We start from the raw sequence: 16175 nt of genomic DNA, 5'->3' as shown, positions 1-16175 counted from the left end.
TCTGGGCCTCTGTGACCACTCTGTGTTGCCACCTGTTTAACACTGAGGCCATCCTGCCCTGGCTAGGCCTTCACGGGAATGTAAACTGTAAAGGGCTGTGCATCTATTGTGTCCCCAAGGGTCCTCAGCTCCCAAGACACTGGGGCCAGCTGGGTGAGATATTTTTTTTTTTTTTTTAACTGGAATGACTCTGGTTTGCATAACCAGAGATTCCAAATTACTTAGCAAAACATGTTTGCTTTTTAATTAACATGTGCTTGAAAAACAATGGTTTTAATTACAGTGGGTGGGGGAGAGAAGGGATGCTGGGGGAGAATACTGCAAGTTCCAAGGCCCTAGTCAGACTTCTTAAAAATAAAATGGGGTCTTTGCTCCAAGCTGGCAGAGGCTGAGAGGCCCCGATCCTTGGGGAGCCTTAAAAACATGCCTACCTGACTTCACCCTCTACAGCTCCCTTTCTGGGCGTTTACTCTTTTGCTGATGGTTTACTCACTTACCCACTGTTTTCCTGGGCCCCTCAGGAAAGGGGTGTTTTTTTTTAAGAAAGCAGTCTTGGGGAGTAGGTGAGTAGGGGTCCATCAGACAGAAGGAACAGTATGAATGAAGATGGAGAGTGTAGACCTTGTTGGGGGAACATTAAGTTTACTGGGGAGGGAGGGAGAGGAGGTAGGGGGAAGTGACCCATAAAAAAGCCAAATGCCCCAGACTGGTGGGCTGGAAAGGCGGAGCTGGTCCCAGGGCCTGCTGAGGTCCGAGCTCTGGTGAAGGCGCCAGGGGTGGTACTGAGCTGGGGCCAGGAACATAGGAGTGGACGGAGGTGAGGCCACAGGAAACAGGAATAGGCAGAGCAAGGGGAAGGGCTGTGGAGACTGGAGACAGGAAGTGGCCTGGGGCTTGGGGGCTTGCTGGTCGGATGCTGGTGGGCTCCGTGGATTTGATCGGTCCAGCAGGGAGCCAGTGTTGACCCCACCATCCTGCAGGCAGGAGACACCTACCCGGCAGGTATTCAGTAAATGCTTGCAGAAGGGCGAGGATGAGAAGCTCCATCCAAGTCAGCCATACCAGCTCCCCCACTGACCATTCAGGGCCAGCACTGGGGTGCAGCCCCGTACAGGGGTCAGCGCGGAGATTGGGCAGGACCCCCTCCCCTCACCCATGCAGACAAAGGGAGGTTGAGAGGAAGCTTTTGGGGAGTGAGAGTACCCCCAGGGGTAGGGTTAGGTGACCTCGAACCCCGAGCTCCCAGTGGCCCATTCAGGACCCTGTTTCTCATTAGGGGCCTTCTAGCCTTCCCCAGCCAGCACCCCCACATGAAACGTGCCTCACTGTACTTAATTAATTATGTGCAGGGTGGGAGGCCCAGTGGGTGGGGGTTATTTTTTCCCCTGAGCTCAGACATTCCTTGCTTTATTATTCTCCACATTTCAAAGCAACTGTCGCCTCCCCTACCCCCATCGCACCCTCCCACCCTTGCTCCTGACTGCCCCCAAACCCCCCCAACCCGAAGCTCAGACTCCAGAAGTAGCCTCTCCAGGGCTCAGAACAGTTGAGGTTCCCACACCTCCAGCCCCATACAGGAGGGAAACAGGCCCAAAGAAGAAGCCCCAGAGCAACCTGCAGGGGACCCCCCTCTCTCACAACACTGCCTTCCTTGCCTGGATTCACCCCTCCAGGCCTCCTTCCGCAGAGGTGACCTCAGAGCCCTTTGTGGTGCAAAAACAGCCCTTGCCTTATGGCACCTGGAGCAGGTGCTCTGACAGTTCTCGGGGCCCAAGAAAACAGCCCCCAGCAGCTTTACAGAGGGTAAGGCCCATCCTGGAGCAAGGGATCAACCTAGAGAATAGCAAGACTGGGGTCAGCCTAGTGGATCACAGAAGGGTCAGGTGGGATGGGGAACACTTCTAAAGACCCAGTTTCTGAGAACTAGAGAGGCCTGGATAGGTTTTCACCCTACATCAGAGAGCTGCCTGCCTGGCTGAGCGGGCTCAGCTGAGAGTGAGCTCCATGTTGCTGGGGGTATTCAAGCAAGCAGCAGCTCATCAGACTTGTCCTGGAACAGATGTTGGCTCTGATGTCTGAGACCTCTTCCTGCCCAACTTTAAGGTGGGAGTCGGGCTGGCAGGCACCAATAAGTGGAATCAGGGTTCTTCCCTGCTCACTCAGGTCGGAAATCACAGGCCACAGGAGCTGGGCCAGAGCCAGAGTTGGACTCGGCCAGGGAATTGTTTTAGTTCACTACAAGGTGCTGGCACCTGGTGAAGCACAGGGAACACAGTAGATGCGTGGTCACTGTGCAGTGATGAGTTAAATGGGCCCTGCGAGAATCAGGGGAGGAAGGCAGGTGCAGGGGTCAGGGCCTCCTCCTGGGAGGGGGACTCTGACCACACAGGAGACCCAGGCAGGAGCCCAGGGCAGGCAACCTAGGGGTGCTGGGGACTGAATTTCAAGGTCACTCTTGATGCTCTCACCATTTTGCCCCTGCTGACCCTAGAGCGAGGCCTGTCCACCCTGAGTCCAGGACTTGATGGCTGGATCCCCAGGTGCCCAGGATGGTTGGAGTCCCTCTGCCATGTGACCCTGGAGCCACAGCAAGCCTGGGGGTGTCCCTCACCTCCAGCTCTACCCTCCAGACCAAGGCACCCTTTTGGCAAGGGAATGCACAGTACCTGAGCTCCTGAGAGAGGGAGAAGCTGGCTACTAGCAGCCCAAGCCGTCTCCACCGAGAGCCGTGGGGTCCGGGTGTGTCACCCTCTCCAGGGCTCCCAGCCCAGGCCTTGCAGAGGAACCCCCCCGAGGCTCCCGGGATGTGCCCAACTTCCCTTCTCACCCCTCAGCCCTGAGCACTGCTGCTCTGCGCCAGCTGGAAGGCCTTCAGTGTTTGCCTTTCTGCCCCAGCTGCCACCATCCCAGCCCTGAGCTGCAGCAAGGGAGGTGAGGTCACTACCACGCTGACTTCCCACCAGAAGCACACATAGTTATGGGCATCCAGCGGTTTGGAAATACCTGGAATCTCAGGATCCCAGATATTCCAATGCAAGGAGCTGAGGCATCTTTACTTGTGTGCTCACCCTCCCCAGCCCCAACCTCACCAGTGCCTGCTTGTCCCAAGGGCTCATGCAGTGCCCCTGCCAAGCCTCCACTCCCCACTCCATCCCAACTGGCCAGGTCTCCGTTAGTCATCACGGTACAGCCCAGTTGGCACCTGATTCAAATGAGCCTTGAACCTGAAAAGGACCTGTCCCATTCAAGGGCCTCTCTCTGGGTATTGGGGGAGATTTTTTTCACTGCAACAAACTGAGATTTCCTCAAAACTCAGAAATGGACTTGTAAGGTCTTATTGTGCCAAGTTAAGACATGGAAAACAACTGCTACCAGCTACCATCCCCGATGTTTATAAACGAAATAATATTCTTAAGGCAAAAAAAAGGCAGAATGTAATCTTTGACAAAAAACACCCAGGCCCTGAAGATGCATGAATTGAGTTTCATGGATAACATGCAACATGGGCCTTATTTTTCTCCAGTGAAAGCAGTCTTGCATATTGTCATGTGTTGCACCCTGGGACTTGGAAACACCCAAGTGCTTCCAATCTCCAGCAGAGCAAGAATCCCTTCTGCAGCCTTTCTGATTGGAATTGGTTCCCCTCTGCTTACACACCCCTTGGGACAGGGTGCTCAGTACCCCTCCCAGTTAACCTGGGAGCTGAGGATGGCATTCTAGAGCAACTTTAAGTGGCTTCCAAGCAAGCCTAGTATGGGAGAGAAGGAAAGAGATGAGGAGGGGAGTGATGGACGAGGTACTGAGAGGAGAGAAGACAGGCCTCCAGACCCAGAGCAGGTAGTAGGGAAGAGGGGTGCTCATGTTCAGCTGGACCAAAGTATAAAAATTAAGAAGTTGGCCAAGATGTGAGACTTCCCAGGAAGCACTGTCTACCCCACCTCGGGAGCTGCAGAGCCTTCCACTGCCTTTCCCCATTCCCAGCCCTCCAGAAAGGCTCTCATGCTCACCAAGGCCTCAGTAGACACGCCAGGTATCCAGATCCACAGACCCAAGAAGACACTGGAGGTTGGAAGAAAATGGTGAAGTCTCAGGTGTCCACAGCCTGGCTGGGGAGGAGCAGCGGGCAGGGGCCCTTCCCTGTCGTGGGGGACCTGGGCCCTGGCCACTGAGACTGGAGGGGCCTGTTGGGCGGGCGACCCTGGGGAGCCTCGTGTACACACTCACACACACTCCACATTCCAGCTGTGCTCTGTCAGCATTCAGGCAAACCAGGATTGTGTGGCTTTGGGAGGGCGGCAACAAATAACCCCTAAACTTGGGCAAGGGCGGGCCTGGGGCTGGCTGGAAGGGGCTTGAGAGAACCCCAGGGAGGCTCTTCTGTGCTGGGTCACTGGGGTTCAAGGTCTGGGGTTTGCCTACTGTTCCCTGAGGTGCCTGGGCTCCCTGGGGTGTGGCTGACCCGGTACCCAAGGGCAAGGCTCATCCTTGCCCCCTCCCCTAAGCCTTCCTCACCACCCAAAACCTCAGAAACAATAGCAGAGCACTCCAGCCTGGCACCCCAAGCCCCCCTTACACAGGGTGAGGGCTGCCCAATTTCCGTTTGCTGCCCGCCCTCCTCCGCCACCTCCTTTCCACACCCCACATCTGACTTTGTGCATGCCTTCGCTTAGATCCTTTTACCCTACCCGCCCCCCATGACCCAATTTCTCTTAAGATCTCTATCAGCTTTCTGTCAGCTTCTCTGCCGCAGTGCTTTGATCCCCAGAGTCCAATGTCTCACGCCCACAGTTTGACTTCCTTCCTCCTTGTGACCTGGTAAGAGGCTCCTCTGATACCTGATTTCTTCAAGACCCTGCCTGACTTCATTCTGCCCCAGCCTGAATTTCTGATCTTCTTGGCCTCCCATTCAGTGCTATCTGCCCCACATCTCGGTGGTGGCCCCCAGATCCTTACAGATGGTGTCTGGCGAGAAGATGCAAGCCGTGGCAGGCTGCCAAGCTCCCTGGAGAGCTGAGACCTCAGAGCAGAGAGGGCTGCTTAGCTCTGGGGTCCTGAGGCTGAATTCTGCCCCTGGCTCCCCAGCCACCTGACTGCCCCACTGACCCTCTGGTTCTGCCTGGACCAGGACTGGAGTGGTGAATACTCCTGTCACCTCACAGAGACCTCAGAGCTAAGGCCTCGGACCAGATGGGGGAAGAAAGGCATAGAGAGACCCCAAACCACATTCCAGCCAAACGGGGCACATGACCTGGCACCTGAGGTATGGAGGAGACCAGGCTGACCCAAGGGCAAGCCCTTTGCCACCCACCCATCACTTCCCACTGGCCGCAGGGACACTGGCTGGACCACCCTGCTTGAGGGGGGAGCTGGGACCAGTGTTTATGCAACTGTGGGGAGGCCACAGCCTGGCAGGGAGCGCTGCCCGCCCAACACAAGCACTGACTCAGCAGAGCCCCCCAGCACGTACACACTCAGACGTGCACACAAACAGACACACACACATACACAGAGGGAAACACACATGTGCATATGCGCAGACGCATAGGCACCTGCATTCGCGGGTATGCACGCACACTCACAGACACAGTCCCAGACACAAGTAGGCGGGCACACTTGTGGACGCACACACACATGGACACAGGGACACACAGAAACACACACGCATGTCACCCGGCCATGGCAGGTGGGAGGCTGCTGAGCGAGAAGCCTCACCCCCACAGCTGAGTTCCACCCTCCAGGCCCCCTCCGCTCTGACACTCAGACCCACAGTCAGTGACCCAAACCCACATGGGGTCAGCACAGCCACATACAACAGGCAGAATGCCCCCAGAGTGGCACCACGGCCATGAGTGCGACAGAGACATTCCTAGTGGAGTAGAGCCCCAACAAGAGGGCGCCAAACAGTCCCAGGCAGGGCTCAGCAGACACCATGGCCCCAGCTCTGCCTCTGCCAGCCCCTGCAGCCTGTCCACTCTCGGCCCACCCTGGAAGACTGGTGGGTGGGAGTTGAAACGTGTCCTGTAGAATGTGTGAGGTATTCCCTTCCACCTCCAGGCCAAGCCAAGTAGGGTAGTAACTCCCAGGAACTAGGGGAGCCTACAGGACGGAGGGTGTATTTGGGAGAAGGCTTGGGGCCCTGCAGGACCATCCTGGAAACCAGAGGAGAGGCGGGCTTTCTTGGGAGAGCAGAACACATATCCCCTGAGATCCCGCACCCCTGGAAACCTGGAGGCAGGACCTCTTCCTGCCTGGGGATGGTGACAGCAGGTGTGATCCCTGCCGATGGGACTCAGCCCAGGACAGGCATCCCTGGAAAGAAGAAACTGGACCATTCACCCAGGCGGCCTCTGGAGACCTTTGAAGGGAATCTCAGCTGCTCCTGGACTTGACGTCCGAGAGCAAGGTGGCTAGGACAGACAGGAGCTGTGGCCTGCCCAGAAGGATATCAGCCAATCAGGGGGCTCTCTTCCCTGACTGGGGCCAAAGGGAGACCCTGTTGTCATCTGTGGAGGTCCTCAACCATCCAGCAGAGTCACACGCGCATATGGACACCCCCAACTAGAGCCTCTGCTTCCTGCCCCACCAGCCAGCTGGACTGTGCGTGATGGAAGGGCAGACCATGCTCCCCAGCCCTCACCAGATCAGGGGCTGGACTGGATTGTGTTTAGATAAGGAAAGGAAGAAGAAAGCCTCAAAATCTGCCCAAGGTGTTGCTGAGAGTGTTTTCAAAAATAACCTGGAATCTGATCTCTTTGCACCATATCCGCTGGACCAAGCGTGCCTCTTATCTTTCCTGGACCCTCCTACCTGGGGTCCCTGATTCAGCTCCTGTCTGCCAGTCTGTTCTCCACACGGCAGCTAATAGACCATCTCCCCAGAGCACACACCAAAGCCGTTCCCATGGCCCAAGGACACTCCTTCGCATCCTGTCGCCGTCCCACCGCACTCTCTGCTCCTGTCTCCACTGGAATGTCTCTTCCCTCTGATGCCCTCATGGCTCCCTGGAGCAGATGCTGAAATAGTGCCCCACATGGATGTGCCAGCTTACCTCTGGGGCGCCACCCCAAGCAGCAAAGGTGGGACCTGGTGAATGAGTGGTCTGGTTCCCTCACCCCCTCAGTGGGACAACACCACCATCTCCTGGAGGTCCCCAGCAGGGCTGAACCCCCAGGATGATCTGCTCTCATATACCCAGGGGAATTCCTTCCCTGCACAGATGCTTTCTCCTGCTCCCTGAGGCTACCTCCCAGGAACACTATTTGCATTCAAGTCCTTGTCTCATCTCTGCTGCTGGGAAAGCCCAGCCTAAGACAACACCATCTAGCCTCTCTTGTTTTTCCTTTTTTTATTATTATTATTTTTTGAAATGTATTTATTTTAGTTGGAGGCTAATTACTTTACAATATTGTAGTGGTTTTTGCCATACATTGATATGAATCAGCCATAGGTCTTGTTTTTCTTATCTTCCACAACACTTCCCCATCCCTCCCTCCCCGCAACCCCTGGCAACCACCATTCTATCCTCTGTCTCTGTGAATTCTAGAAACCTCCTTGGAGTGGGATCGTGCTGTAATTGTCGTTCTGTGTCTGGCTTCTTTTACTTTGCATAATGTCCTCAAAGTTCATCCACGCTGTGGCGTGTGTCAGAATTTCCTTCATTTTTAAGTCAGAATAATATTCCACTGTATGTATAGACCAACCACACTTTGTTTATGCATTCTGTTGATGGCCACTTGGGTTGTTTCCACCTTTCAGCTATTGTGAATAGTGCTGTTGTGAATACGAGTTTACAAATACCTCTCCAAGTCCCTGCTTTCAATTCTTTTGGCTATATACCCAGAAGTGGAATTTCTGGGTCATATGGTAATTATGTTTTTAATTTTTTGAAGACTGCATACTTTTTCCACAGCAGCTGCACCATTTTATATTCCCACCCAGAGTGCCCAAGGATTCCAATTTCTCTCCTTTCTTGCCAACACTTGTTACTTTCTGTTTTCTGGATAATAACCATCCTAACGGGTGTGAGGTAGTATCTCATTGTGGTTTTGATTTGCATTTCCTTAATCAGTGATGTTGAGCATTTTTTCACATGCTTATTGTCCATTTGTATATCTTCTTCAAAGAAATGTCTGTTCAGGTCTATGGCTATACCCTAAACGCATCCAATCTCATTTAAAGCAATGTCTATTCAAACCCTTTGCCTATGTTTGAATTGGCCTGTTCATTTTGTTGCTGTTATTGAATTGTAGGAATCCTTTATATATTCAGGATATTTACTCTTCTCTTCTCAGTCTTTGCCCAACCATTGCCTTCTCAGATAATCTCTGATCTGATTATTTAACAGGCCAACCTCCTTCCCAACACAGACACTCACACCCACACCCTGAGCACACACGCACCGCACAGCCCCTCCCCTGCTTTGGGTTCCTGCCCAGCCTTGATCACTGGTTGATACACTCTATGGCTTGGCGATTTGTCAGGTTTGTATGAGCGCCAACAAGCAGGGCCTAAAGGCATACAGTAGGTGCTCAATAAATGCTGAAAAGATGACGGGAAGGCGAAACAGACTCCTACACACACACTCACAGGCCCTCACAGACTCTCACACATACTGCCAACAGTTGCCACACACACCTGCACACACATGCTCTCACACGCAGAATCCTGCCATTCTCCCCACACCACACCGATCCTCCCAGGCAGCCTGATCCATGCAAGCCCTCTCACCCACTCTCACATGCCTGCACTCACCTCACAGGCAGGTGCGCTAGCATCCACCCGCACCCTGGGGGGCTGCCCTGACCTCCCGCGTCCTCCTGGCCTGCAGGCTGTTTCCCCCACTGTGTGACCCACCCTCTCCACTCTGGGCCCTTGATGTCCCCCACACCTCTTATCTCTAGGGCCCCCAACCCTCCCTGCAGAGCACTGCTCTTCTTCCCCATCAAATCAGAGTAGATCACCTCCTCCGGGAAGCCTCCCCTCGCCCATCCCACTAGGCTCTGAAAGGAGGGGAGGGCCTCACCCCAGGACAGGGCTGGCAGTGGAGCTGGCACTGCTGGGGGTGGCGTGTGCACCCCGGTTGTCATTCCACACCTGTCTCCTGCTGAGAAGCCTAGGGCTGAGGAACCACTGGTGGCCCTGGGGTGCTACCCCTCTGGCCGAGAATCACACCACAAGCAGAGAACAACTTCCCATCCGTGTCAGGCGGGGGTCTAAGGCCTCCTCGGCCCTGAAAGCCTGGGGACAATATTGGCTCCTCCCCACCACCTGTTCCCACTGTGACTCAGGCAGAGCCATTCTCCGCTCTGGGCCTTGGTTTCCCCACCTGTGACATGGGTGGCTCTGGGCCAGCGCCCCGCAGTCCCCTGATGGCTGGTCGCCATGTTAGATAGCCCGCACAGAGCTCCCAGGCTGCTGGTGCATCCTTGTGTTAGAGACCAGAGCATGACTGCTATCTGCAGAAGTGGGAAAGGGGAGGGGAGGCAGTCCTCATCCAGCTCAGCCCAGCATCCTGGTGGGCAGGCACTGAGGGTCTGGCACACCAGATGGCACAGTTTCGATGGGATAAGCCAGGAAGAGAGATTTCAAAATGATTCCCCCCTACCATTTTGTCCAGAGCTCACCCTGTGTGGCACATAGATATTTTACAAAAGTCAACCAAAAGGCTATAGAGAAGAAAGAAGGTGGAAGGGGGAGGGCGGGGACTTCCCTGGTGGTTCAGTGATTTAAGAGTCTGCCTTCCAATCCAGGGGGCGTGGGTTCGATCCCTGGTCAGGGAACTAAGACCCCACATGCTGTGGGGCAACTAAGCCCGTGTGCTGCAATGAAGTCCCAGCACAGCCAGGGAAAAAAAAAGAAAGAAAGAAAGAAGGAAGGAGAGAAAGAAAGGAAGAAGAAAGCAAGGAAGTTAGGAGGAGGAAGTAAAGGAGCCATTTATTCATGAGGCCCAAGGGGTGGAGTCAGCGATGCAGTCACTGGCCAAGGTAGCCTGATGGCAGTGATGACGGCCTGCAGGGTGGTCTGCAGGGTTGTGCAGAGAGAGCCTGTGTAGGCGTTTCCATGAGCTCCCCTCCGGCCCTTCACAACTCCAAGCCTCTGGTGTCTGCATCACGAATAGAAGACGAGCTGCCCCAGCACCGTCTCCCCCCGGGCTCCCTGAGAACAAACGTGATCACAGGTTACTGCAGAGTGGGGAGCCGGGCAGCGGGATGTCAGCTGAGAACTGGCATTGCTGGGGCTGGGGAGGGGGCAGCAGGGAAGCTGGATGAAAGAGGTGGGAGGGGGACCACAGGACCGACATCAGCAGGGGTGGCAAAGGTGGTCACAGGTTTGGAAGGGAGTAGGGCGGTCTCACCTGGGGTGAGAGGTTCAGCCGGCCATGATGTGCTTGACAAACGCTGGAAAGAAGGAGAGTGAGCTGCAGGGTTTGGCCCTGGGTAGCCAAGGGTGATGACGCCCCACTCCAGCAGCCAAGGGTGGGACCCTAGGACCCCAATGCGTCCCCCCAGCAGACTCCCTGCCTGCTGAGTTTACCTTCATAGTTGATGCAGCCATTGGAGTCTTCCTGCCCCGCCATCAGCTTCTCCACCTCGTCTTCTGTCAGCTTCTCACCTAGCAGGAGTGGGAAGCTGAGTCAGCACTGTCAAGGTGTGAAGGGTGGGTGGACCCCTGACTGCCTCTGGACGGTGGGTGTGCCTCTCCAGTATTCCCCATGCCTCAGATTGGTATACCCCAAAGCCTGAGCTGTCACCCCTCAGTTCTGAAACCAGGAGAATCAGTGACTAGTCAAAAAGAACAAGCCCTGGGGTGCAAGCCTGGTGCCGCTCTGAGCCTAGGCTCCGTCCATAACAGCGCCATCTTGCTGTTCAGGTCCCCGGCACAGACTGTCCCCTGTCCTCAGTAGTCTGGCAGGTCTCCCTCCATCAAGAGGAGACCAGGGAAGATGTGCAGGATAGAGCTGGGGACCTTGGGGATGACCAGGGAGGAGCTCTAGAGACACCACCACTGCTGCCCAGACAAGGCTGGCCCTTCCCTTTCCTGACTCTGTGCTTTTGTGTGCCATGCCGGTCCCCCCAGTGGAACGCCCACTGCAGTATCCCTCACACCTCCTACCTCCCCCAGCCACACACACACACACACACACACACACACACACACACGCACACACATACATAACCTCCGCGACCGGCACAGGGCTGATCACACAGTGCTGCTGCTGCTGCTGCTAAGTCACTTCAGTCGTGTCCAACTCTGTGCGACCCCATAGACGGCAGCCCACCAGGCTCCCCCGTCCCTGGGATTCTCCAGGCAAGAACACTGGAGTGGGTTGCCATTTGCACTCAATAAATATTTGATGCAGGAAGGGTCGCTTTGAGTAGACACGATCTGAGCTCAATGAATATTTGCTGTAGGAAAAATTCTGTTTGAGAAGGGGACATTCCTGCCAGCCAGGGCCCTGATGGTGGGAGTCAGGATGCCCAAGGGGCAGGCACAGTACCTTCTCAGCTCCGGAATTTGACCTTGAGGCAACAAACACCAGGACTGGATTGACCGACCCTCCTTGGGTGCACCACCCCGTCCCGCCCCGTCCCCAGAGCCCTTCCAGTTCTGTGAGCTGCACCCACTGGCTTTCTTTATCCCCCACCTAAATTTCTAAATTCCCTGCATAGATTTTCTAGGGCTCCTGCCGTGGAGGCACCTTGACAGCATCGCCCTCCATTTCACAAGGGAGAAGCAGGCGGGGGACGGCGTGCTTCCTCCCAGATGTCCCCGGAAGGCGGGCCGGGAGCGGGGGGAGGCCGCCCTCACCCAGCGTGGCCAGCACGTGGCGGAGCTCAGCGCCCATGACTGTGCCGTTGCCTTCCTTGTCGAAGACCCGCAGCCCCTCCACGAAGTCCTCATAGGTGCCGGTGTCCTTGTTCTTGGAGATGTGCTGGAGCATGGGCAGGAACGTGTCAAAGTCCATCATCTTGGAGTTGAGCTCTGCGGAGAGATGGCCAAGCACCCGGCTCTGAGGGGCGGGCAGGCAGCCCCCTCGCCATGTCTGACAGTGAGGACCTGCTCCCCTCGCCCAGCTCCCCAGTGCACTCTACACCAGTCTGCCATTTACCAAGCGCTCCAGCAGGCACTTTACAGTCAGCTGAGAAATGCATGGTCCTCTGCTGTTCAGAAGGACAGCGGCACCACTGTGGGCCGTCTAGCCCCTCTGTTCTCCTTTGGGGGAGCAGTTCTTCCTAGCAGCTTGTTATTTTTCTTACACATGCCACTCTCCTCACTACCTAGGGTGGGACAAGAGCAGCTGGACAGGTCAGAGACCTTGTCTGGGGCTTCTGTACCTGCGGCGGGGGCTTGGGTCTCAGTCTTCCTTGGGGCAAAGTGGGCAACCGTCTCTGGCCAAGGCGGTGAGGGCAGCTGGCCCTGTCCCCTCCCCAGAGGGATGTCCAGGGAGCCAGGAGGGACAGGGCGAGCATGCTGGAGACCCAGGCCAGGTCTCACAACTCCACTGGAGCTGGTTTGTGCTGTTGTCAGTCCCTGTGACCAGGAAGCCCGGCTAATGAGCATGCGGCCAGATGATACAGGAGCCATCGCTGCTTGTGAGCATCCCCTGAGGCTGGGCTCAGGTCCTCCTCCAGACAACGGGAGGGTGTCAGAGGAGTGCACAGTGGGGAGACTCCCATGTTGCCCCCCCACCAGCGAGGGCAGTCTCCCCCAGGGACTGGCGCTAATGGGGACATCTCAGGCTGAGTGCACCCACCTTCCTGCTTTGGCTTCCCCAGGACACGGAGCACCTCGGCCTGTGTCGGATTCTGGCCCAGCGCCCGTAGCACGTCCCCACACTGCCCGTACGTGATCTTCATCTCGCACTTGGGCGTGCGGTCGAACAGCGTGAAGGCTTCCTTGAACTCTGCCGGGAGGGGGCGTGAGCTGTGGACACTTCCAGAGGCAGCCCACCCAACTTGTCCCACACTGCCGGCAGGACTCTCAGCCTGGGGACCCGGGACCCAGCCTTGCAGCCCCAGGGCTCAAGACCCCCACACACACACTCACCTTCTATCTGCTCCGGAGTGAACTCGATCTGAAAGGAGACCCCCAAATTCTGAGTGCCGAGTTCAGAGGATGGGGCCAGGCCTCCTCCTGGTCACTCCACTCCATGGCCAGCCGGGGCCTCAACCCCTCGGTTGCCCGACCTGTCCACATTTCAGGATCCCAGCTTCCACCGCCCAGGACCTCCTGCCGTCCACCTTGACTCCCACCCCCCACCTCCTTACCCCTCCTCACCTGTCCTACCTGACGGCATTGGGTCTGTGCGTACCCAGACCTGACACCAGTTAGGCCTCATCCGGGGAAGTGATGCAGAGGGAAGCCTTGTGCCCTGAATCTCCATCCCAGGGCCTTACCTGAGACCCCCTAGTCCTGGACAGATGTGCCTGAAGCCACAGAATCTAACTACACTGGCTTTGCCAGCTCTGCTGGGCCTGGGGCCCAGTGGGCAAGTCTGTCTATGAGATGGGGGCACCTCATCTCACTGGGAGTGGGTGGCAGGTGGCAGGAGGGGCTGAGCTGAGGGTACAGGCCAGGGAGCCCTGCAACATAAGAGCTCATCTACAGGAGGGGTGTGTGTGATGAACATGTGCGTTCACACACCTGTGTGTGCACCTGTTTGCGTGTGTCTGCCCCCCCCCCCCCCCCCCGCCCAGAGCCCTCGAGGCTGAGCACTGTCACTCACCTGGCCCCGCCTACACCTGAGTCTCACACACCCCCATCTACAAGCCCAGGGCAGCCCCCAGCGTGGCACAGGATGGGGCCAGGGCCCGAGCTGTTGAGCATTTGCAAGACCATGGCAGGGGCACCTGAGGTCAGAAGGCCTCCTGGGACCCGGTTTCCCCCTCCTCACTCGATACCAGGTCTATTTTTATCACTGCAGTCACTCAGCCCAAGGTCAAGGGCGCACCAGGGAAAGGAGCTTGGGGGAGGGGGACTTGACTGGCACCTCGCCCACTGAGGCTCCCATGGAGTCCCCGCCCCAGTGCACCCCAGCGCAGAGCAGAATCCTGCCCCAGCCACCCTGCTGGGTTGCCCCTCCCAGCCCTCCAGCTCAACCTTGTGTTGGGAAGACCCGACCAAGTTGTTTCTGGCCACCTGAAAGCTCCCTCTGCCAGGAAGCCCGCGGAGATTAGGTGCCCTGGGGTCCTGGCCTGGCTTTTTGCAGAGTTCGCAGGAGAGACCTCATGAGTTCCTCTGCTCAAGGGCAAATCTGCAACCTCAGATCTGTGGAGACCACACAAAGCCACCATGGGCCCTGGGGTTGTCCAACCCTCTGCCTGTGGGATACACACTTGGGGTCTGAGGGTGGTCGGGGTGGGGGCAGACTCCAGGGATCACTTGCTATGAATGTTTCCCGACAGTCTGTGAGGAGGGCTCATTGTCCCATTTCACAGCTGAAGAAACCAAGCCTTAGAGCAGCGATGGCAATGGAGCAGATTTGGGATTTGAACCTTTGTGCTGTGCTAAGTCGCTTCAGTCGTGTTCAACTCTGTGCAATCTCATGGACTGTAGCCCACCAAGTTCCTCTGTCCATGGGATTCTCCAGACAAAAATACTGGAGTGGATCGCCATGCCCGCCTCCAGGGGATCTTCCTGACCCAGGGATCGAACCTGAGTCTCTTGTGTCTCCTGCGTTGGCGGGCAGGTTCTTTACCACTGGCGCCATCTGGGAAGTGGAGGTGGATCTGTGAGGACTGGCTGCAGTCTTGCTGGGAACCTTGAAGGGCTGGGATGGCTCCACAGGGCCCCTTTGCCAGTAGCCAGGGCAGCGGTGGCCAGTAGCCAGCCAAGAACAGACGCAGGCGGGACGCCGGGTGCGTGCCACTATGTGGATGCCACAGGTGGCAGTCACGGCGCATTCTCCAAGTTTAGACTCTGAGAAAGACTTCCGAGCCAAGCTGGGGAAGGGCTCCTGGGGCCACTGGTCACAGCTCCACGACCAACTTTCTCCATGACCTACCCAGACTGTGGCTCAGCGTCGCCACCTCAAAGCTGAGGCCCCACCAGCTCTGGGGCTCAGGGACCTTGGCGGGGGTGACTGTGACCCAGCCTGGGCAGGAGCCTTGCTTCCCACCCTGTCTCCCCCCAGGGGACTTAAAACCCCACAGTATGACAAGAAAAGTCCCTGCCTGGCTGCAGGGGTGGGGGACACTGGCGGGCCCAGAATTCCCGAAGGATGTAAGTAAGGTCCAAGGAAAAGGACAGGGGAAAGTGAGTTTCCAACCACCAAAAAGACAGCCCCTTCAGCAACACTGGGGCAGTCCTGCCTGCTGTCTGACCACCGTCTCTCCTGCTGCAGCCCTCCTGATGCCGAAGCTTCCAGCTAGAGCTCGGTACTCACTTTCTGGAGCCCACTCTCCCACTGGGTAGGTCCACTCTGGGATTCATTTACCTACCCTTCCCTTCCTACCTAAAACATGGCCTCCGCACCCACCTTGATCTTGGAGGGATCAAACTCAGGTTCCTTGGAGGGCTCGGGTGCAGGTGGGGGTGCAGGTGCGGGAGCCGGAGCTGCAGCTGCTTTGGCGCCTGCCTTGGCCTCATCCTTCTTGGGATCTGGCTTTTTGGGAGCCATGGAGGCTGTGAGCACAGAGGCGGGGGTGTAGAGAAGGAAGCCGAGAACAGGGTAGGTGAGCCTCCTGCAACCAGCCTTTATCCCGCCTGGACACCTCATGACCCCGGCCCCACCCCTGCAGGGCACAATGGGGACAGGGCCATAAAAGGACATTGGATAGACTCAGGGGCTATTTTGGGGCCTGGGAAGGGCATTGTTCAAGCTCAGGAATGGGTGGGGGAGAGGGAGGGCTCTCCAGGCCTCCCAGTCACCTGTTGAGGAGAGAAGGGGGAAGGGTAGACAGCGGCCACTGCTCAGCCCGCATGCATTCCCCGAAAAGCACACACACACACACACACAAGGGCCTGCTGTCCCTTGGAAGGCCAATAAACTGAACAGGTGCGGGAGGATGGACCCGGGGCATGTTGGGCGTTGTGCTGGATGCCGAAGGACGGGGATTACCTAAGGGCACCCCTTGGGTTACACTTCCCATCTGCACCTCGAATTCCCTGTGTCTACACGGAGGTGGAGAGGGAGGGCCGTGTCTGTCCACGTGCGTTGTCTGTTTGTCTGGGTG

General features: G+C 56.8%; 1 protein-coding gene across 1 annotated transcript; it reads right to left on the bottom strand.

The window, feature by feature from the left end:
* Window positions 1-9907: 9907 nt before the first annotated feature.
* Window positions 9908-15684, bottom strand: MYL3 (myosin light chain 3). The gene is made up of 7 exons (XM_019984906.2): window positions 15479-15684; window positions 13048-13075; window positions 12755-12904; window positions 11809-11982; window positions 10534-10611; window positions 10355-10397; window positions 9908-10155 (listed from the first exon to the last, which is right to left on the bottom strand). Exons 1-6 carry the CDS (start codon window positions 15617-15619, stop codon window positions 10369-10371), a joined length of 600 nt encoding a protein of 199 aa, XP_019840465.2. The 5' UTR covers window positions 15620-15684; the 3' UTR covers window positions 9908-10155; window positions 10355-10368.
* Between the last annotated feature and the right edge of the window lie 491 nt (window positions 15685-16175).

This window comes from Bos indicus, chromosome 22, assembly GCF_029378745.1.
Source record: "Bos indicus isolate NIAB-ARS_2022 breed Sahiwal x Tharparkar chromosome 22, NIAB-ARS_B.indTharparkar_mat_pri_1.0, whole genome shotgun sequence".
Taxonomy (NCBI): domain Eukaryota; kingdom Metazoa; phylum Chordata; class Mammalia; order Artiodactyla; family Bovidae; genus Bos; species Bos indicus.
This window is presented reverse-complemented; position numbering and strand designations above follow the sequence as displayed.

What these genes read in the sequence shown, in the direction of transcription:
- MYL3 (XM_019984906.2), bottom strand. Translation starts at nt 15,619, where the DNA reads ATGGCTCCCAAAAAGCCAGATCCCAAGAAGGATGAGGCCAAGGCAGGC. An exon ending in GGGGAAGCCAAAGCAGGAAG is followed by an intron (nt 11,983 to 12,754) that starts GTGGGTGCACTC and finishes ATCTCTCCGCAG; the next exon opens with AGCTCAACTCCAAGATGATG. An exon ending in CCACGTGCTGGCCACGCTGG is followed by an intron (nt 10,612 to 11,808) that starts GTGAGGGCGGCC and finishes CACTCCTGCTAG; the next exon opens with GTGAGAAGCTGACAGAAGAC.